This window comes from Lissotriton helveticus, chromosome 4_1, assembly GCF_964261635.1.
Source record: "Lissotriton helveticus chromosome 4_1, aLisHel1.1, whole genome shotgun sequence".
Lineage (NCBI taxonomy): Eukaryota > Metazoa > Chordata > Amphibia > Caudata > Salamandridae > Lissotriton > Lissotriton helveticus.
This window is the reverse complement of record NC_136063.1, coordinates 705,863,461-705,885,215: the sequence shown is the minus strand read 5'-3', so window position 1 is coordinate 705,885,215 and position 21,755 is coordinate 705,863,461. Positions and strand designations below refer to the sequence as shown.

The 21,755-nt window shown below is 46.1% G+C and overlaps 1 protein-coding gene across 3 annotated transcripts in view; it reads left to right on the top strand.

The window, feature by feature from the left end:
* Positions 1-21,755, top strand: part of SPIDR (scaffold protein involved in DNA repair) — a 2,204,159-nt gene that overhangs the window by 1,791,707 nt on the left and 390,697 nt on the right. For all 3 annotated transcript variants that reach the window (XM_078687327.1, XM_078687328.1, XM_078687326.1), the window contains exon 12: positions 2,171-2,258. In XM_078687327.1, the coding sequence (XP_078543453.1) occupies positions 2,171-2,258 (88 nt within the window). The remainder of the gene's footprint in view (positions 1-2,170; positions 2,259-21,755) is intronic.

The following is a 21,755-nucleotide window of genomic DNA, read 5'->3' as shown; positions in this document are numbered from 1 at the left end:
GTGTTGTATTGAGAGTCTTGAGAATTGACATACCTGAGAGCCTAAGCCAACAGGACATCGACTAGCCCATGAAGCACATTGTGGCATTGAATCTACCAAAAAGGCCCTAAGAGACAGAGTGTGGTTCTGACACTCAGATGAGCAAGTTGAGAGGAAACTGAAAGAATGCCATCTTTGCAACTTCCTTTCCCCTAAAGTGATGTAACATCCATTGACAATGTCTGCACGGGCTTGGAAAAAAGATGCAGTTCATTTCTTTGGGCCCCTAGGAAACAGATATCATCTCATTGTAGTCATTGATGAGTTTTCAATCTTTCCTTTAGTAGAGGAGTTGTAAACATCTCATGACAAGGTCATCGAGCTGCTGGATAACATCTTTGCAACAAGGGTGTCCCCACCATTCTCAAATCTGACAATAGACCACTGTTTACCACTGTTTAATAGCAAATAATTTGAGGAGTTTCTAATCAAACTGAATGACGAGCATCAAAAGAACACATCTCTGTGGCCCAGAGCAAATGGTGTTGTGGAACATTTCATGAGTACTCTCATAAGGGTAATTCACTGAGCATCAATGGAGGGGATTGAGTTAAACTAAGTCCAGTGTCAAGCCCTCTGTTCTTATCGTTCAAATTCTCACTCCACAACTGATGAAAGTACCACCACCTTGCTATTTGACAGAGCTATCTGAATCAAGCTGCCAGAGTGGACAGCAGACCGATCCTTGAATGCTGATGTTGTTCGTGTCAGAGGCACTTCTTGAAAGCGCAAAATGAAGCATACGCTTATCGGTGTCAACGAACCCAGGAAACAGTCTTCGAGGAATGTGACTTGGTCCTGGTCCAGCAGAATTGTGAGCCAAAAACAGACACCCCGTTCTCTGACGATTCTCTGAGGGTTGTGACGTGGAAAGGACACATGATATTAGCCAATCGTCGGGGAAAGTCTATCACACGGGACTTATCGCACCTTACACACCTATCTCTACCATCGTCAGCTCCTGCAATTACGAATGTGGTGATCCCACCTGACAGTCCAGATCAAGCATCTGAACCTGTACTACCGGTGCATGATCAGAGTGCATCTCAACCACCTCATGTCTCTCAATCTGGTTGACTAGTGCGAGCGCCTCAACGACTTATTGAAGAAATATGATGTAACTGTTGATTGTACTTTTTATTTAACAAGAGTGGAGATGTAGTGTTGTGAGTCTATATGCATTAGGACCCTTTCGGTTCGGGCGGACTCAACAGAGGAATTATTTAACTTGCTGGGAGGTGTTAAGGTGTGGTTATTAATGGTTATGACGTAATCACAGGAGTGTGTGATTGTATGCTGAGGAATAAAGACGTACAATCCAGAGATCCATATGTGGCGTATTCATGTGCATGCTCCCAGGTAGGGGAGGACGCTACACTACTGTTCTGTAAAATACTGGAAATGCCTAATGTGCATTTCATGTTTTTTGGCAGTCAGGAGAAAGATATTTTTACCTTTGCATGATAAAGGAACCAGTATGTTGTTCTTTCAGTAAAGTTTGGATTATAAGGAGCCACAAAAAAGTAGACATCTAGAGGGGTCAGACAGCCCCACTATATTGAAGAATTGCAGTATTCTGGTACTTGTAGTGCACATTTCTTACTCTAATTTTGGTAAAACATGGGAGTCATGGTAGGGCTCCACAGTTTTTAGTGGCATTCTCGAGTAAATTTCAGAACTGCTGAGTACACACTAGAAATTGTACGTGCATTTTATTCATTTAGGCCATCATGATGAAAGTGTTTGAATGCTTTATCGGTGAGAATGCGACCATACTGCTCCTTTAGTCAATGGGGGAGTGCATTTAGCTATGCAGGCCAGTTTCCAGGTGGCTAAGGTTACTTCAGCTCTTTCTGGTTACCCGAGGCAGTCCATCATTACTACTTTGTTTGCATCTTACTAAATTGAATTGTATAGATTTTTTGGGTAGGGTGAAGAATTGGCTGCTAATCCACTTACAAGCTGTGGAAGAGAATAGCTGGCCTTATGTGGCATTCACATCCAGGCCTCAGTGCTTTGAGATAAAACCAACCATGAATGAATAAAATAATTTTATGAACAGAATATTATGTTGTGTATATGTTTTTTAATCGTATTTGTTTGTCTCAAAATCTTGTTTATTATTTTATAGGGCACCTGGACTTTTTAACCTGATAGATAGTCTGTGGCCTCCTTTAGCACCTATAAAAATTCATGGTCTGAGTCAAGACAAGATGGAGGTGAGTTTTTAAAGTAATACCAGTCCTTGCTTTGAACTTTACTATCCTAAAATAGGAGAAACGTGTTTATTTTTTATGGTCTCTTTTGTTCATGTAGCACGTATCTCAAAATTAACAATACTGCTGACAACCACTAAACCATAGTTTTTATCTAATTAGTTCTTAAATTAAGGGCTAGAAATGGGGCGCTCATAGCTTGACCTCCATTCTGGGATATTCTTTGATGTTTATGACTAGCAGGGTATCCAGGGTATCACTGTTCATGTGTGGGATCGTGGAAAATGTTATAAATACACATTTTCTGTTTTGAAAAGCTCTGTTCAGATGAAAAAAATTAACACGGACAGTAAAATGTTTGTCTGATCACTGTAAATGCATCAATTAGTCGCTCACTAGTAAAGTAGTTTTTACTAAGAGCACCACTCCAAAAATATTCATTAGAAAGGTATGCCCTTAGTGTAGATTTTCACGTGGTGTTTTCTGCATAACAGTGTGATTTAGGCACTTCATGTTTTGTTATGCTCTGTAAGCAAAGATTTCCAATACTGTTCTCATTTTTTTGACCGAAAAATCTGTTCGACTATCCCATTTTGCTAGAAAGATGTCAGTCCGCAGCCAAATCAAATTATCCTTCAAAGCAACATTCTAGATCTCGTTCATGCTTAAAACACAGAACACTGAATGGGGGTACAAACCTATTTTATTGGGATTGTGTATATGCCCCACAGTTATTTTGTTGTTTGTTTGTTCTCTTAGCACCGCTGTCCATGATATTTTGCCTTTTCATGAGGTAGCCACAAGAGCTGCATAAAAAATGGGGAGCGTGGCCTGACTGAGGATCATGGTGGACGTGTGAGCCTGGAGCTCCGCATCAGCCCACGCTTTATCCTGTTGAACCCGGGGGCCGGGTCAGACCGAAAAGCGATAAACTACCCTTCCCGAGCTAGGGCAGTGACTGAGTGCTCTGAGGGTGAATCTGCAGCAGCTAGCTATGACCCCTGCCCAAAGTGGCTAGCTGAGTCCCCAGGCGCACGCCCATGGCCTGTGTGAAAAAGACTGCGAGGCGTGATGACGACGTTCGGCCGCGCCTGAATGGGTGGGCATGGAGGCTGCATCTGCCTGCCCCGCTTAGCTGGCAGTGACGAAACTGAGCTACGAGAGGCACGGCAGAAGACTCCGTGAAATCATATGGGAGCGTCTGTCCAACGCAGAATCTGAGGGCCGACGCTCGGCCCGCGCCTGAATGAGTGGGCCCAGAGGTGGCGGCGGCCGCCTGCCCCACTAAGCCGGAAGCCAAATCACCATACCGCAAGGGACACCGTGAATGGCCCGGAGCAACCTGCAGGAGTGGAAGCCCAGCAAAGACCCTGGCAGAAGATGGAGAGGAGTGCATGAGCCCAGCCTGGCAAGACTGGTAAGCGTGTGAAGGGCGCGCATAAGGTTGAGCCTGGCAGCGGTGAATAAAGGCAAGAGGGTGGAAGGTACACCGCCTGCTGTAAGCGGGAACATCACCGAGAAGCTGATTGATGTGAAGGGGACCGACTCAAAGAGGGAAGAGTGACCTGTTGGAGGTCCTGCACCAGATCGCATAGAGGCGTGAAGAGCAGGGAAGTGCCGCAACTAATGAATAGCGCAGGCCCACGATGCAGGGAAAATACTGCAGGAATAGTGCTGGTGGGCCTGAGGTGTCTATGACGATAAGGAGGTGGCATTACCCGAGCGGCTGAGGATGGTGGCAGAAGTAAGTGCAGCCTAGGAAGCCCAACGATCATAGCAAGGGCGGAGCCAGGAGCACCACTCAGCTGAGCGGAGGACAAATCTGCGGGAAGTAGAGGCACCTCCTGAGGCGAATAGGGAAAACAGTGGGGAACTATCTAGCGCCACTGGGACTGCTTAGAAAAGAAGGGTGCAGCAGTGTGGGAACAATGTGACAGACCGCATCGCAGAGTCAAAGGAGGCATAAGATCTATAAACACAGACAAACGCTGATTGAGGTGAGGGCCACAAACCAGCAAGAATCGTCAAAGTACCGGCCGAGGCAAGCCGCAAGCACTCCTCTAACTGGTGATGACACCATGGGTAAACCCAGGACTAAGTCAGTGGGAGCTCCCCCAGCACAGGAGGAGGGCCCCCTGGCTCCACAAAAACCAAACACTCAGCCCCAGCCGCCAAAAGACCCAGTGCAGCAACAGCTGGCTAAAATATTGGAGGCCATAGCGGATACTAAGGCCACTCTTCACCAAGATAGCAATACTGTATCGGTGGGGCTCCTATGTAATGAACACCACAAGTTATCCGAAAGGGTAAAAACGGTGGAAGCAACAATAGTGGCCCTGACCCCAGTGCAGACGGCGATGTCACATCAATTTCATGATCATGGGGAGAGGAGTTGGCCTAACGGCTAGGGCGGTCTACCTCAATTCTGGGGAACTGGGTTTCAGTCTCGGCAATGATGCTGAACATCCTGTGATTCAGGGCAAATCCCTTATCTCCCCGTGCCTAACAAAAATGAGTGTGTGTCCTCATGTAACGTAACTGGTGCTATGTAAAGCGCTCTGATACCCAATTCGATTCTGGTCAAGTTCGCGCTATATAAAACTCTGCAAAAAAAGTTCTGGACCTCTCGACCAGAATGGACATGCTCGAACTTAGAGGGGAGGATACAGAAGGCCGCGACAGATGAAATAATATTTGCATAGTGGGCCTGCCTGAAAAGGTAGGAGAAGGAGATATGATAGGCTACCTTGAGACTTGGCTCCAGGCAGCAGTTGCACCTGAAGGGCTGTCCACATTTTATACTCTGGAGAGGGCGCACTGAGTCCCTGGGAGGCCCCCAGCCTCAGGTCGCCCCCCACGCCCAGTAGTGGCCAGACTATTGCACTACAAAGACAGAGACCTGCTCCTGCAAAAGGCGAGATCGGATGGCCCGTTCACGGTGAACAATAGTAAGATTGACGTATTTCCGGATTACACGCTGGAAGTGCAAAGAAGGAGAGCGTTCTACCTGGAGGTGAAAAAAAGCCCTACGCGACGATGGTCTCTAATATTCATTAATATTTCCTGCCCGCCTACGCATGCATAGCTTTCATTGTACAGTCTCACTTCTGTGAACACCCCAAAATGGCCTAGGACTGGTTTGAAACATACAAAACCGGGAAGCCAATGGAAAATGTCAACCAGCCACAGAGACAACTGGACGAAGGTCAACGGAAAAGACCTAGGAGAAGGCCCCGAAGAGACAGATTGAAAAGGCCCAGCCCCAAGCAAACTGAGAAGGAGAGAGCAGCAGCATTGCAGGCAGTGTCAGACATCATGCATAGTGCGGAAACTCTTTCTGAGGTGGGCTCAGGCTCAGCTAAAGGGACGAAGGATCGGAGTCTGAAGCCTCTGGAGTCAGAAGTGTGATACTGCCGATAGTCACCCCTGGGACCGCAGATATTATCTAACAAAGAAGTGGCAGGACACTGACCATTGCTGGCCGAGATGGAGAACCCAATGCGGATGACCTCTGTGGAAGCTGACCTGGCCCAGGTGGATTGACTTGGGATGGTGCAAAAACAGGGTGAGACGCTGGACTTACTCTAATGCCTGGACCGCCCCCCCAGTTTCCCCCAACGTGTGGGCCCCAGTGCGGTTCCTGCCCTACAATGGTGGGTAGTGATTGAGACAATGTTTCGGCAGCTGACCATTGTCGAGCTGCTCTGGGAAAAGGGAGTTGTAAGTTATGGGGAAATGTTGTGTTTTTCTATGTGCCGATCCCTTTCTCTGCTAAGTGTAGGTGGTCAATGAGTCAGAGAGGACACCTGGGAAGGGTCGTGGGGAACTGGATGGTGCCAGAATACCACCAGTCATGGCAGTAGACCCAGGTAGTGTTCGATTCCTCACCTGGAAAGTGAGCGTAGTGGGATCAATGAATAAAAGATGTACTGTACATAGCTACCTGAGGAGGAGGGGGGGTTCAGATTGCCTTGCTCCAAGAAACGCATCTAACAGAGTGAAATTAAGAAGTTGCACAAATGGTGGAGGGGGCAGATCTATGCCATGAGTTATTCGGCCTTTGCTAGAGATGTCCTACTATGGATAAGAGCTAGGGTCCCTTCAGAGGTTATTAACACCAAGATAGAGAAAGATCGGAGATAAGTGTTACATGGGAAACTATGCTGTAAGAATATAACCACTGGAAGCATTTATGCCCCAAACTATGACCAGTTAACTTTTCTGAGAAAGCTCTTGGCCCAATTGACAGATTTGCCACCGGTAGCCACAATAATAGGGGAATATATCAACTACGTGCAAGATGTAATACTAGGCCGCTCGCACCCCTCCTCCCGGGGACACAGCCACACCGCGCAGCAGCAGGGTTTTGAGATTGGAGCGGCCACTGGGGTCTTGTGGATACTTGGAGGGTACAACATGCAACAGACAGGGAATATTCATTCTTCTCCCCCCTGCATCAGCTGCAAACTAGGCTAGATGCAAGTCCTTGCTCCACAGACATGACAGAGACAGTCACATATACTGAGTACCTGAGGAGCACCTCCTCATACCATAGCCCACTGCTACTAATCCACTGTCCCCTGAGAACTAAGCCCCTGATCCCTATGTGGCGGTTCAGACCTGAGATGCTGAAAGATGGCCACTTCAAGGAATCCCTAGGCTCCTGAATCGACACTTACTTTGCCACAAATATGCACTCTGCCTCTACTGGATTAGTGGAATCGGAGGCGTTAAATGTGGTGGTTCGTGGACGCTGCCTGAGTCAGTCGGTTGGGGTGCAGAGAATTCTATGCAAGGAACTAGATGAGCTAGAGGGGCGCCTCCCTGCACTTGACAACAGGCAGGGAATAGACGCAACAGCTCTAGCGGACCTCTCAGACATTAGATCTCAATACAGTGAGGCGCTGGGAAGTCTCCGGAAATTTGACTACAAACGCTACCTGGCCAGAGTACATGACGAAGAGGGTAAATCAGACCAGAAACACGAGGATCCCATATAACACACATAAGGAATGGGGCAGGCCGGAAACATCGTTTACAACGCATGCGTTACAACGCGTGTCATTCCAATACATTTTTTACAACGCTAAATCCATTACAATGCATGTCATTACAACACATGCCATTACAACGCATTCCCCAAACTAACACCCCAACGGAGTTAGAATAGTAATTGCGTTGTAATAGATTATGCGTTGTAACGACATGCGTTGTAACAACATGTGATGTAATGGATTTTGCGTTGTAAAACATTTGTTGTAACATGTCCTATTCGCAAGAGATTCTCATTGACGACACTGCAACGTCCAGTTCAAAATGGGGGTTGGGGTGCCCAACTTTGAATTTTACTATCTGGCCTCCAAACTGCAGTGGATGGCCAATGGCTGGAGGGAGCCAATGTGTAAGGATTGTTCATGGGGTATCTGATTGCCCACCCCACCCTACTTTTAGCCAAGCTACTGGAACACAAAGTGGTAACACACTGCAAGTCGACCCTGCAGACCACGCCACTACAATGCTGGAAGAAGAGCCTGGCCAAGCTGCCCGCGACCCCCATACATGTACCATGGCTCCCCCTGATGGGCCTACCACTTGGAACCCCTTCCCAAATATTTACTTTGCAGCAATTGATAGAATGGTATGAAGTGTTTCTCAGGACTGTGAGCAACATCTACCAAGAAAAGACATTGATCCCCTATGTGGAACTTGTAGAGCAATATGGGTTGCCGGTGGGCCAGTCCCTACAGCATGAGACCCTGGTCTGTACCTTTAGAGAACTATGGGGGGAGGGGAGAGGAACCAGAAACACATCCCTTACTCCATGTATTGCTCACCTTATGAGGGACTGGCCACCAAGTAAAGTGGTTTTACATAATGCTGGTGGAGGCATCGTTGACAACATTGCCCGAGGTCAGGGAACGCTGGGAACAAGCTTTAACCAAACAATTTACAGACCAAGAATGGGAAAGGGTCATGGCATCCCCCAAGTCAAAATCACATAACACAAGACTGAAATATATTCAGTTTAATTATGTGCACATTGCATACCTGACCCCACATAGAATCAGAATGATACATGGAGGAGAGATGCGGGAGTGTCCAAGATGTGCCCAACACAATGTGGTCTTCATCCACATGTTCTGGAGCTGCCCAATGTTGATCCCCTTCTGTGCTGAAGTAGTTTGGCGACACAGGGAAGAGAATAGAATAACACCGGGGAGGTATGCCTACTAGGCCTCCTTCCCCACCTGCCGAAGCGGAAGGTAGGGAACAAAGTTGTCGACTTGGCTATGGCCCTTGCCAAGAGACGAGTAGCGATGGCTTGGAAGGCCAACACGCGAGAACGAATAGAAAGCTGGAAAAGAGATCTTACAAATTGGGCTGAGGCAGAGACGAGGGCACTACTCGGGGAAGAAGCGAGGGGGGTGAGTAAGAAGCCAATAGCAGACCAATGGAGGCAGCTGGTGAGGGCCTGGGAAACCCTAACCATGAAAACGAAGAAACAGAAGATGAGGGAAACCTAGAACTCACAGGTAGGTCGCCCTACCACGCATAGAGGAGAGGGAAGTATTTAAGGCAGGTAACAAATCTTCAACGGGGGAAGGCTTTCAAAGATAAATTCGCCATAATCAGGACTCCGAGTGGCTGACATGGAGATTAACACAGTCGACACTGCGCATCCAGCATGAAACCCACACACACACCTAGACCCTCCACAGCATAGATTAGCAATGAAGAGACCACTTGCGGAAACAGGATAAGCAAAAGTTGTAAGGTACAATGTTCTTAGTTAAGTTTATAACAGGCATCTATCAAAAATTAGAACTCATAACCAGGAGTGCAGAGCGAGCGCGAATTGAGGAAACACAATGTTTGCTAATAATAGGTACAACAACTTCTGGGAAGACAGAGCTAAATGTAGAAATGTGTAAAATGAAGGAAGCTGAACCAAAATGAAGGAAAGTACTGAATCCCTGACGTGAATAATTGATCAAGGATTGGAATGTTGTTTTTAAAAAAATATTTTTATTTTTAAATTGCAAAAAAATTACAGACCATTGACAGTGATGCAAATATTTCACATTACAAATCATATTTACCTTTACAGTGACCAATATATTCAATCCATGTATATATTACAGTTCTTGCTCTCTGTCTCTGTTCCTCCTTACTTCCAGTTCTACCAATGGGGATACACATATCTCTCCTCTGTATATATTCCACTTGGCCCATTTTCTATCCCATTTCTTTGGACACCCACATGCGATAAATACTTCTTTCTCAGCTATCATACATTTATCCATTTCCCTCCTCCATATTGCCACCTCTGGCGGCCTGGCACCCCCCTCCCCCATCCCCTAGCTAGTTCTCTCTTAAATAAAGTAAATCCTAGCGTTGCAAACTGTTGTTCCGTCTCCGTAAGGTCTGTGGCCTCCCATATGTTTAACAGACCTAGCCGTGGCGTCAACTTAACTGTCTTACCCAGAGCAGACCGCATATGCGTCACCATCCTGTCCCATCGGTTTTGCACCAACGGACATTCCCAAATCATATGATAGAAACCGGCTGACAGTCCGCATCCCTTAAAACATAAATCATCTGACCTAGACCCTATCTTTGCCAGAGTGATCCCGGTCAAGTATGAATGATGTAATATACGGAGTTGAATAAGGCGATATCTAAGTGTGATGGCAGCCTCTCTTGGAGACATCAATGCTTGCCTCCAGTCCTCCTCCTCCATAGGCCCCAAATCTCTTTCCCATTTCTCTCTTAGCTGCCCGAAGGAGTCTGGCATATTGTTACTAAGCTTTCTATATATGAGGGAAATTGCCTTGGTATGCAGTTGTCCATCTAATAGACGATCTTCCAAGGGGGAGTAGTCTGGTGTATCCTCACAGTCCGGAAACACTGCCATCAAAGCATGTCTAATTTTTAAATATCGAAAAACTTCGCTGGGCGCCAACTGATATGTTTTCTGTAGCTCTTAAAACCGAAGGATCTTTCCCTTCTTAATCAGATCTCCTACTGTTGAGATACCAATCATGTCCCATTTGTCAAACCCTGGATGGTGACAGAGCATGCCCAGCTTTTGTGTATACCATAGCGGCGTCATATTAGTGAGTCTATTTGTCCAACCCAGGCGGGAATTAGCCAGCCACCATATCTGCAGCGTGTGCTGGGTGGGTCCTACAAGCTTCTTTCTCCGTGGGGGTGAATAAAGCGCCCCGAGATAGCCAGCCCTGTCCATTTGATATCTATCTATGGCACACGCCGGATCATCCAGTGGGGTATACTTCCATCTATTCACCGTGACCAGTTGCGAGGCCCAATAATACAATCGAATATCAGGCAGCGCGATGCCTCCATCATACCACCCTTTCGTTAATTTTTGAAGCGCTATTCTAGGAGCCTTCCGTCCCACAGTAGTGTACGTACCTCCCATTCCACTGCTGCAAAAAAAGGCATCAGGAACTTTATTTGGACAATTCTGTAGGATATATAAAAAACGAGGAAGAGCAAGCATTTTAAAGAGGGCAGCACGGCCAAGCAATGACAATGGGAGGGACCTCCAGTGTTGGACATCCGCTCGCAACCCCGCGAGCAAGGGCGCCAAGTTGCTCCTGTAGAAAAGAGCCGGATCCGGCGTGATAAAGATCCCCAGGTATTTAAAATCTTCCTTCGCGATCATCAGAGCGCAATCTTTTGGAAGGCGTGGAACCTGTCCATGGAGCATATACAGTACTGACTTGTCCCAGTTGATAGCGTAGCCAGAGTACTTTCCAAAGTTGATAAAGATGTCTAAAACCACCCGAATGGATCTATATGGGTATGCCAGATATAACACTATGTCGTCTGTATATATTCTGTCCTCACAGTCAGGGGACCATCTCAGCTCTCTGGTCATGACGTCTTTTCGCACCCATGTCGCTAGGGGTTCCAACATCAGCGCAAATAATAATGGTGACAAGGGGCAGCCCTGTCTGGTACCCCTACGGAGAGAAAACTGCCTATCCGTGTAGTTGTTCACTCTCACCTGTCCAGATATGTCCGTATAAAGCAGTCGTACCCATCTCAAGAATTTCGGGCCCAGTCCTGTTCTAACTAAGACCTCAAACATGTAGGACCATTCAATTGAATCAAAGGCCATAGAGGCGTCTAGGGAAAATACAGCTGCATCCTCTTCCAGAAATACCTGCCGGGCCAACACATTGTGCAGGCGACGGATATTAAGGGCTGTATTTCTTCCCGGCATAAAACCCTATTGATCGAGGTGCACAAGGGAGAATATCACCGTCCCTAATCGTGTGGCAAGAACTTTCGCCAGAACCTTCGCCTCCACGTTGATTAATGAGATTGGTCTGTAGGAACAACCGTCTTCCACCGGCTTGCCTGTTTTATAGAACAATACTCGCCAACCTCTGATCTGGGCGGAGGGCACCCTTTTCCCAGCTTTCCTGATACCTGGCCCACAAATGTGGGACCACTTGGGTGGCCGTTACCGTAAGAAATTCCACCGGGGTACCATTGGGCCCCATCGCCTTCCCAGAATTAATCTGGCCAATGGCTGTTTAATCTTCTCATCCGAAAGATCTGCCTCTAGAGACTCCCTATCCTCAGCAGACAGAGTAGGTAGCACGCATTCCTCTAAAAACTGATGCGACTCCTCCGCCGTGTATACTGCTGAAGGCGAGTACACTTTCTCAAAATGATCAGCAAATGCCTCTGCTATTTCCTCCGGGCAGGACACGATTTCTCCATTCGGCGTCCGTAATCTAGGTACCCACCTCGTACCCTGCTCCTTCCTTTCCAACCAGGCCAGTGTCTTTCCCGCCCTGTCTCCTAGTTTGTATAGTCTATGATGAGCAGCTGTCTGTGTCGCTATCATTTGTTCTCGAGCTTTTAATTTGTATTCCTCCCGTTCAAGCGCCAATGCATGTAGCGACTCCTCCGAGGGGCGGAGCGCATATTCCGCCTCAAGGTCCTTGAGTGCATCTTCCAACTGTATCAGCATCTCCTGTCTTTTTGCTACATATCGCGTTTTCAGCGAGAGAGCATGCCCTTTTATAACTACTTTATAAGCCTCCCAGATCGTTTGCGCTGAATCTACGGATCCTAAATTTTCCTCCAAGAAATATCCAGTTTGCACACCTAGCTCCTCTCTTATGTCAGGAATCTTGAGTAACCATGGATTAATGACAATGGTACGGCTCTGCTGTTTGGCACCATGTGTAAAATCAATTCCTACAGGGGAGTGATCTGATAGGCCTCTGGGATATGTCTTGGGCCTCCTAAAGTTACCCACTGAGGCTGCATATGTTAAAAAATAATCAATCGGGAAAGGCTGCCATGCACACTGGGGAAATAAGTAAAATCTATAGGGTCACCTTGCAACTCCCGTACCACATCTATGAGCCCCAATGCTGTGGTGAAATCTGTCATTAGTTAATTTGGTCGCATAGTTTGTCTTACTGGTCGTCTATCCGTTAAGTCATTCATCGTCATATTATAGTCTCCCCCCAGTATCAAGACTCTATCTGGAAGATCTGTGAGCACCCGACCTAACTCCGCTATGGCCGCCTTACCCAATGCTGGTGGTAGATAGACTGATACAATATTCAAAGCTCTTCCCTCCCATTGAGCCTCAACTACTGCAAACCTTCCTGCGGCATCTGACCACGTATTAAGTACAATTAGAGGAACATTCTTCCTAGCAAGGATACACGTACCTCTGGAGCCAGTAGTGTAATCCGCATGCACCAGGAGCTTATATCCCCACCTATTTAGGGCCTTACTTTTATTGCCAACCAGGTGAGTTTCCTGTAGGAGAACCAGGTCCGGGGACTGTCTTTTCAGGTATTGTTGAACTATCACTCTCTTAATTTTATCTCCCAACCCATTAACATTCCAGGTGAGTACAGAGAGCGCTGATTCACGATCGACTACCATTGGTCAAGAATACAGACATCACAATGTAGGTCGAATATAAGGTCAGCATTATCATGAGCATGATGTAGAAAACAAAATCAACATCAGCTATTAGTCTGTCATTAACACTGAGTATTGGAATGTTTACAAAAAAAAAAAGAGCTGCATAAAAATTGAACATATATGCAACTCCTTCATGTGTTCGTACCTTTATGGTATTTGAGACTCTGCATCCTATGCCTCAACCATTAGCCTCAAAGACTGAAGGCCTCATGCAACCTACCCTTTCCAACCCATTGGCCATATGGATCATTATTAGCAGGCAGGGCCAGATAGATAGTGCCTTATGCAGGCGCCTTGTTCATTAGCGATACTGCACTATGCGATTCTCTATAGGTTCCAACAGGGAAGAAAAAATGCAGCACTCCTACTGCTATTACCTCAATACAAGCCCTGCAAGTGATGATGTATAGACATCCTTCCCAATGTAGGTCTTCAGATTAATTCCAGTACTGCTTCTGATTCAAAAGGTTTAGTACTTGGGAGCAATCTGGGGCACAAGCGTCAAAAAATGTTATCCTTCAGGGGACAGACTTTCTGTCAAACGTAATCTCTCATTGTAAGGAATTGGGTTATTGGTTGAGGGGTTACCAGCCCCACTCAGGTAACTCCCACAATACTTGTCAAGGTGAACCACAAAAGTCACTAAATTAACCTGTGCTTAACCCTCTGGTAGTTTGACACAAAAGCAGTCAGGCTGAATTTAAAGCCACTGTGTATTTACGCATAACACATACCATAATAAAGTGAACACACAACACAAGAAAACTCCCAAACCATTTTAGAACAAGCATCTGTAATGCAATAGGTCTCACGTTTATGAGAGTTTGAGCTATTGGCTTTATAAATGACAATTGCTTAAACTCTTGCTAATGCAAGACCTATTGCATTGCAAATATTTTTTTTGTAAAAGCACACCATGCGGCGCTTATATTTATTAAGAACAAAAGGTCTTGTCTAACGTCAGACTAAGAAACGGGCCCCTTAAGTTGCTCAGAAACAGCTGCAGCAAGAATATTAACCCACTGAGGTATCTTACCAGCTCTGATACACTTAGGACATAGAAATAAACTATATTTAGAGTTATGGAAAAGTCTCCCCTTTTATGTCCAAAATAAAGAAAAAAATGAGGGGATACACAGGCAGACTGAGAAAGGTGGACTGCCCCTTTCGTTTGCCTCCTTTCGTGGTCAATTTGAAGGGAACAGTATTAGCAAGAGGAGTGTAAGTGCGGCACTACTATACAGGCTTGATGTTTCAATAAGCCTCCACTCCTCGAAGTGCTGCAAGCCTTAAATGATATAGCAGTATATACCTCTGAAGGCGCCAAGAAGTATGTGTTTTGCCTCCCTCTGTCCCAATTATGCAACTGCCAACATCGGAGAATTCAGGATGCAAACTAAGTAACTATGAAATGCTCATCAAAAGAAAAACGCTTGTTTCATGGAGAAGCGCCTAGAAGCGATTTGAGATGCGTCCAATGTCTAATGCCTTCCCTATAGTCTGCTGTGGTAGTACTGGGGCCCTCAGAGGAGTACTGTAATTACGATACTATGTGTCATAGTAGGCGCTAGAGGGAAAAGCAATATTGAAATATGTCTGTGTGTTAAGAACCTGCATTGGTAAAACGACCTGTGGGAGACCTGCTCCCTTCCCCAACAAAGTCCTTACAAATAGTCCAAGAGCTTCCCCCGCCATCTATCGGGGAGGGTGCGGTATTATTGTGAACCACTGTTTTCTTTGTGAAGCTTCTAATGCGTGCACAGTCACCGCTTTGACTTAGGTAGACAAGGCTCCTTTCATCGCCCACAGATTTCAAGAGTTTAGACTTTAATAGCAATAAAGACTACGCAAGAAGCGTAAATAAAATTAATTTCACTTCCTCGTGGGCCACTTTCTGAAGCAGCCCGCCCTTTAAATTAAGTAAGCGTGGCTGCTAAAGTGAAAGCGGACCGTACTGTAAATTAAATATGTGTAACCACTCTAGTTAAAGCAGACCTTTTACTAATAATATAAACGCATGCGGCGTGCTACGATGTCGTGGGTGGAATAGGGGAAGATCATTAAAGAAAAGGGTGCTCACCAACTACTTATGCAGACTGTGTAACAACACAAGTAAAAAGTCCATTCATTATAGGAGTTTACAAATGCAGAGAAGGCGGTACCAAGGAGGGACTACTAAGCCTATTCACAAATGAAAAGCAACGATTTTGCAAGGACAGTAACAGGAGCCAACTGAAAAGATAAGTGGAGCTTCTATGCCATACGTCAATGCAGCATGCCTCGCAGAGCAGCTCATGCGTTGCACAAAGTTAGACCTAAAAATAGAGAAAATGTTAATAAATAAAATGAGACAAAAACAACAAACATCCAATCAGTAGAACAGGGGATATACAATTTTAACATTTACGGAAAGTATTGCGGTGAACAGCACAAAGCGCCACTCACATTCATCTTATCATGCTAGGTCAGGGGAGAGTCACAAGTTCAAGCTGAGTGTGGTGGAGCGCAGTCCAGATGCAGAGACCAGGTTAGTCCTGCTGAAAAAGTTACCTTCTTAAAGTTCAGTGTGAAGAGACCAGTTAAGAGTGGAGGGAGGCCCTGAGGAACAGGGAGAGCGTCATGAAGGGTCATCGCTGTAGCGTGAAGAACAGGCCTGGAGTCGAGGATAGTTGTTGCTATGGTGTGAAGATCTGGTTGGCGTCGCAAATGGTTGTTGCTGGAGCTTCGCATTGGCAGTTGGACATCGCTGGCAATCACTCTAGCGCAAAAAGTCGGGTCACCGAACTTCGTCTTGGCAGTCGTCGCAGGAGTCAGGATCTAGGCACGAGCGGGCCTGTTCGCGGTAACAGAAGCCCAAAATTTCAGATGGCTCCTTTTCTTTCAGAGGGGTGCACTCTGATGTCAGCCAAGGGTCCAGGACCTAAGGTGGGGATCAGGGAGTCATTCCAGCAAAGGCCAGCAGGGCTCAGGCAGATCCAGTGTCGGGTCCCTGCAGGTCCAGTTGAAGTAGGTCAGCTGGGCAGTTGCAGGGTGGCCGCTGGAGCTTGTTGTGTCCCTATACCTCAGAACCAGGTCAGCCAACTGACCCTTGGAGTCCCTCAGGTCTTCCTGGGGACAAGGAGATGGTCCAGTTCTCCTTCAGCAAGGCAGGCCTCAAGCAGTAGGACATTCATCTGGTAGTAACAGGGCTATCCTCTGGGGATCCAGGCAAGCCTCTAGGAGCAGATCAGGCTTCTGGCGAACACAGAAGTCATTCTGGAGTCTTCTACAGGTCCAGGATTCCAATATTTATATCTGGTTTCTGCCTTTGAAGTGAGGGAAACACCCTGGCCAACCCTTACAGCTGTTGCTGGTAAGTTCCTTCCTTCCTTCCCCTGCCATTGTTCCAAAAAATATAGGGTCACAAAAGGCTAGTGTTAAGTTTCTTTATGTGTGCTGGAGGCAACCCCAAATGAAGTACAAGTGGATCAGGGAGTAGCTCCGCCCCCACCCATTTTGTCAGAATGGCCCGCCCTGTTCACACACAAGCCATATTTTCTCATTGTCCGGGAGGAATACGCAAAGCTCAACAGCAGGCTTATGTGACCCAGAACACACGCAGCAGGCAATAAATGGCTAGGACAATTTATTGCCCCCTATCCAAAATTGGCATTTTTAGAATTGTGACCTAAAATCTGGCTTTACCATTAAAGAGAGTTTTAAATGACAATATATTTGAGTGTATACATGTCATTCCTACCTGCCCCCAATCAAACATTAGCGCTTACTAAATGTAATAACGTAACTTAATGTTATCTTATGGAGGGGAGAGACCTTCCAGTAGTGATAAAATTAATTTAAGAGTTGTTCACTACCTGGAAATGTAAAACTAAAAAGCACACATACAACTTTTTAAATACAATACATCCTGCCCTATGGGTGGTTCACGGCCTATCTCTAGCTGTGACTTATATGATTAAAAAGGAAGGTTTAAGCCTGGCAGACCTTTTGTTTTGCCAGGTTGATATAACAGTTTAGAATTGCACTACAGGCTGCAATGGCAGGTCTGAGAAATGTTTTAAAGGCTACTTTAGTGAGTGGCACAGTGGGTGCTGCAGGCACACTAGTAGCATTTAATTTACAAGACCTGGGTACATGAACAAGCCCCTTACTTTTACTATAACTTAAAAGTAAATTAAATGGGCCAATTAGATGTAAGTCAAATTTGACCATGTTTTAGGGATGGAGCACAAGCACTGATGCCAACAAAAACGAATTTCAGTAACTTAGGAGGGGAGAAGGCAAAATGTTTGGGGGAGAAACCACAAGAATGTAAGGTCTAACACTCATGGACCCTTTGGCAAGGTGTTTCTTTTGGAGAATGACACATTTCAAATGATTACTCTTCAAGAAAGCCTGGAAAATAAATTGGGCCAGAGGACGGGAGAGCAAAGTAACAACTCTTGAATGCAGCCATCCACCGTCTCTCGACTGCGGAAAAAGAGTACCCTGAGAGATGTCACTTTTATTTACCTCATAAGACACAGTCGATTGTGATAAAGTCTTTGATGAATGGCCCCGGGGCTCACATGGGCAAACTCACAGTCCATGGGAAGTGAACAAGAATGGTAAATAAGGGAGGAGCTACGCTGGCAACCAAGATGGCCGCATAAGCTCCCGGCTCCGCCGACCTCCGCCAGTTGCTCACAAATCCTGACGATTATCCTGACTTCTCACTGGCCTCCCGTGCAGCTGATGTGTTCCTGACTCTAAAGGTGCAATCCCGGAATTTCTAGCTGCTTGAATGACGAAGATACGCCGTGTTCCATTCTCGGCCTAACCCAGAGTTGAAGCCGGGGCCTCGATTTCTAACCCAGCCGGGTTGGAGTTGAATAACATCGGCCGCGGGACGTGGGTAGCGTCCGGTCTCCCGAAGTGGAGTGTTTCTTGTCCGATTTAGATGGTGGATCGGTGGCAGTTTTCTCTCGCAGCTACGGCGGCGTGACGCATCGGTTGCTGTGGTCGGGGAGCTGCTGCCCGGAGGCCCCGTTGGGCTCCCGGGGTCGATGGGCTTGGTTCCTCGCTGGCGGCGACGGTGTTGAGATCGCGCTTTTGAGAGTGCCCACAGTTGTCATCGGATTTGCCTGTGCCTGGTGCCCCGGAGTAGTCGACCTCCGGGGTTCAGAGACCTGCTTGGTCGCTTCGTGAGGGGCGATGGAGCGGGTGGAATGTATACCGTCGCTGCATACTGTAATGGCCGCCATTGGGGAGCTCCATTCACAGGTCACCGCCATCATCCAGAGGATGGTTGTAACGATCGATATCATCCGCCGGAGACCGGATTCCGGCCCTTTGTTGGTTCTGGAACAAGCTGTTTTATCCGCGGAGCAAGAAGCGTCTGAGACGGAGGGCCCCGCTCTGACGCCAGACTTGGTATCTTTTGTCGACCCCCGAACGACTGCTAGCAAGCCCCGGACTATCGTATCTACATCATGCCCTGTGTCGATACCGCCCCAGATGGACATGGAGGATCTTATATTTCAGAGCAAGTTCTCCAGTGACCGTAGGATTGTTACCTCACCCTTTTTCTCCTGGATGGTTCAAATACACTCTAGCGATTTATCTTTGGTGGACAGCGGACATCGTTTGACTCTTAGACTTTGTGTACTATTATCCTGGCCTCAATCCTTCCATACTGACTTTGAACTTTCTCAACATTTTGATACTCTCATTGGGATGGCGGATCGAGTGGACAGGGCTTGCATGAAACATCGCAGTGGCCAGGGTTGACTTTGACTGGATGGGTTTGAACAATGACTTCATTTGATACGGGATTTGCAACGCGGGAGTTGGGTGGTTTTTACAAGCTCCCCCCCGTCTGATTTTAATCGTTGCATTTTATTATTCTGGATACGTATAGGGGTGGGTTGCTGCTGGCGGGGGGTAAGGGAGACCGGGGGCCTGTTTGATATTTCCTCCTCCACTCTTTCTCTTTCCTTCTTTTAGGTCTAGTTCCGGGGCAACAGGCACGCTGCTAGTGGGGATGGGCCGTAGCCATTGCAGGGGTGCAGGGAGGGGGGACAGGGGAGGGGTTTGTTGTTTTGCCTTAGTTTAGTTCTATGGCCTTTTTCTTTCCTTTTTTCTTTTACGAGAGACGGGTTGTTTATCCTGTATTGATTTTATTATGTATCGGGGTGTCCGATTTGTCTTCATTATCCTGAACTATGGGTGGGTGAGCCCTGCTGGCTGCTACTTCGCTGGATTGTTGATCGTACTTCTCCCTATTGATGTACCGAACTAAGTCGACATTGCATACTCCTTTGAATTGAATTTTCCACATTGATTTATTCGCTCACCTATCGCAATATTGTATTCTATGTATGACGCCCGATAAATGTAAATTTCTCTTGTTTTCATCAATAAAACCCTTAAAAAAAAAAAAGAATTGTAAATAAATATTCTAGAGTGGGAAGCAATGGGTCTGTACTGATAGGCTTATTAGCTTAGATAGCATCAAGCTCCATCCTAATTATGATAGACAATACTACAATAATATTTATTGCCTCAAGAAAAATGGGTAGAAAAAGTTCTGAATTCTACCAAGGGAAGTAAAACTGTCTTCCATAGCAATTCATCTGCCAGGACTAAAGAATTCTAGAACCTAACTGACATCCACTGTAGTAACATGCATGGGTTCTTAATGACAAGGTACACAGAAACTTTTCCGCACTGTGGGGAATTCAAGCTGTCAATTTTCTTGCCACCAAACGTTTTGTCCAATGTTGAGTCTGCATGTCTAACACCCGAAAACAAAGAGGTTGGAGAATGCACTTTTTTTTAGACTGTCATGAGTGTTTTACTACACTTTTCGTTTGATCCTCTCTTACTTATGAAAAATATCTCTCTGAAATAGTACAAATCAGTAATGATTGTGCCTGATGGCTACAAATCCTCTTTTTGGCATTTACAGCCTGATTCATCAAGCCGAAATCGGCTCGCAAAGGGCCAGATTCTGAGAATCTGGCCCTTTGCGAGCGCTATTTTTGCATTTGGGATTCATCATCCCAAATGCAAAAATCGGTAATATCGATTTCGCTATTTTGCGAGGACTTACATTTAAGGAATCTCTATTTGAGATTCCTTAAATGCAATTCATCATCCATTTACAAATTGCGAATTCGCAATTTCGGCCCGCTATTTACCGCGAGGTCAAACCTCGTGGTAAATAACGAAAACTTAGAAAAAGGCTTTTAAAAGCATTTTTCTAAGTTGCATGTTGCACACACACATGTCCTTTGGACATGTGTGTGCGCAACACCTGTTTCAATTTGCATTTAAGGGGTGCTACAGGGTGTCCTTTGGACACCCCTGGCACCCTTTAAATCGCTATCTTATTTGCGATTAGCTAATTGCTAATCACAAATAAGGAATACTCCCCATTCATTCCTATGGGCCTCTTGGCCCATAGGAATGAATGGCGATTAGCAATTTGCTAATCGCAAATAAAGAACATGTAGGAATCGCAATATTTTGTGCAATTCCTTCATGAATACCGTTTTGCAAGTCCTTAATAGTGATTCCTTATGATTCGCTATTAGGGGCTCGCAAAACGGGAGATTGATGAATCAGGCTGTTAGTGATTAGAACAGACATGTTGCTGATACTAGGAATCAAACGAGATTGATGATTGTTGATAATATTGCTGAGGCGCACACACAAAAGATAGTACCTGTATCATCTCCAGAGAGTGTGCATCCTAGCAGTTAAAGGAAGTTTTTCAAATCTTTATAAATGTTTCCTTGTATTGAACTGTGTACATGCAATGTAAATTAAACACTGAAAAAGAAGAAAGGAAAAGACTGTGACACTTATCTCTTTTCCATGCTAGGAAACTATTGCAGGTCTACTCATCCGGTCGGCAGTGTTTGGGTCCCACTGTGCTAAAAAGTTGAATATGTGGAGTGAGTCACTCCTCCATATAATTCTAAACCGAAAACGGTCAAGGTGCTCCAGATCATGCCCACTAAGCTGCTCAATAGAGAATATTAAGCACCTCATCAGATAATGCCACAGTTTGTGTAAGGATCATAGGATAAACAAGACACATTATCATGGCCATCCACCCCCCCCGTTACCGAGAGGAGTAGCATCTCCCCTAAAAAGATAACAAGAGTGACGTTTCATAGCTGAGTCTTTCCTTCTTGTGTATTAAGGCTCTGCCCCATCCAGTCACTGCAAAGTGAAAGTTTCCGAGATAGGGCCCAGTGAAGTCAGTAACGTTCCCTCCTCCTGATACTGAGGTTAGACTCCAGACCGTTTCTCAAAGACATAGTCTCCTCCTGAATAGTCAATGTGCCATCCTCCTGTACCACTACTCTAGTGGATTGCCAGTTTTCAGTGTTTCAAGGCTCGGATGTCCCACACTCCAATCGAGATACATTGTCCCATAGTTTCAGCCAGGCCCAGACCTCATCAGAATGTGCAAAGAAATTAGTGTTACCCTATTCAACCACCCTCAATTTGACTGGGTGT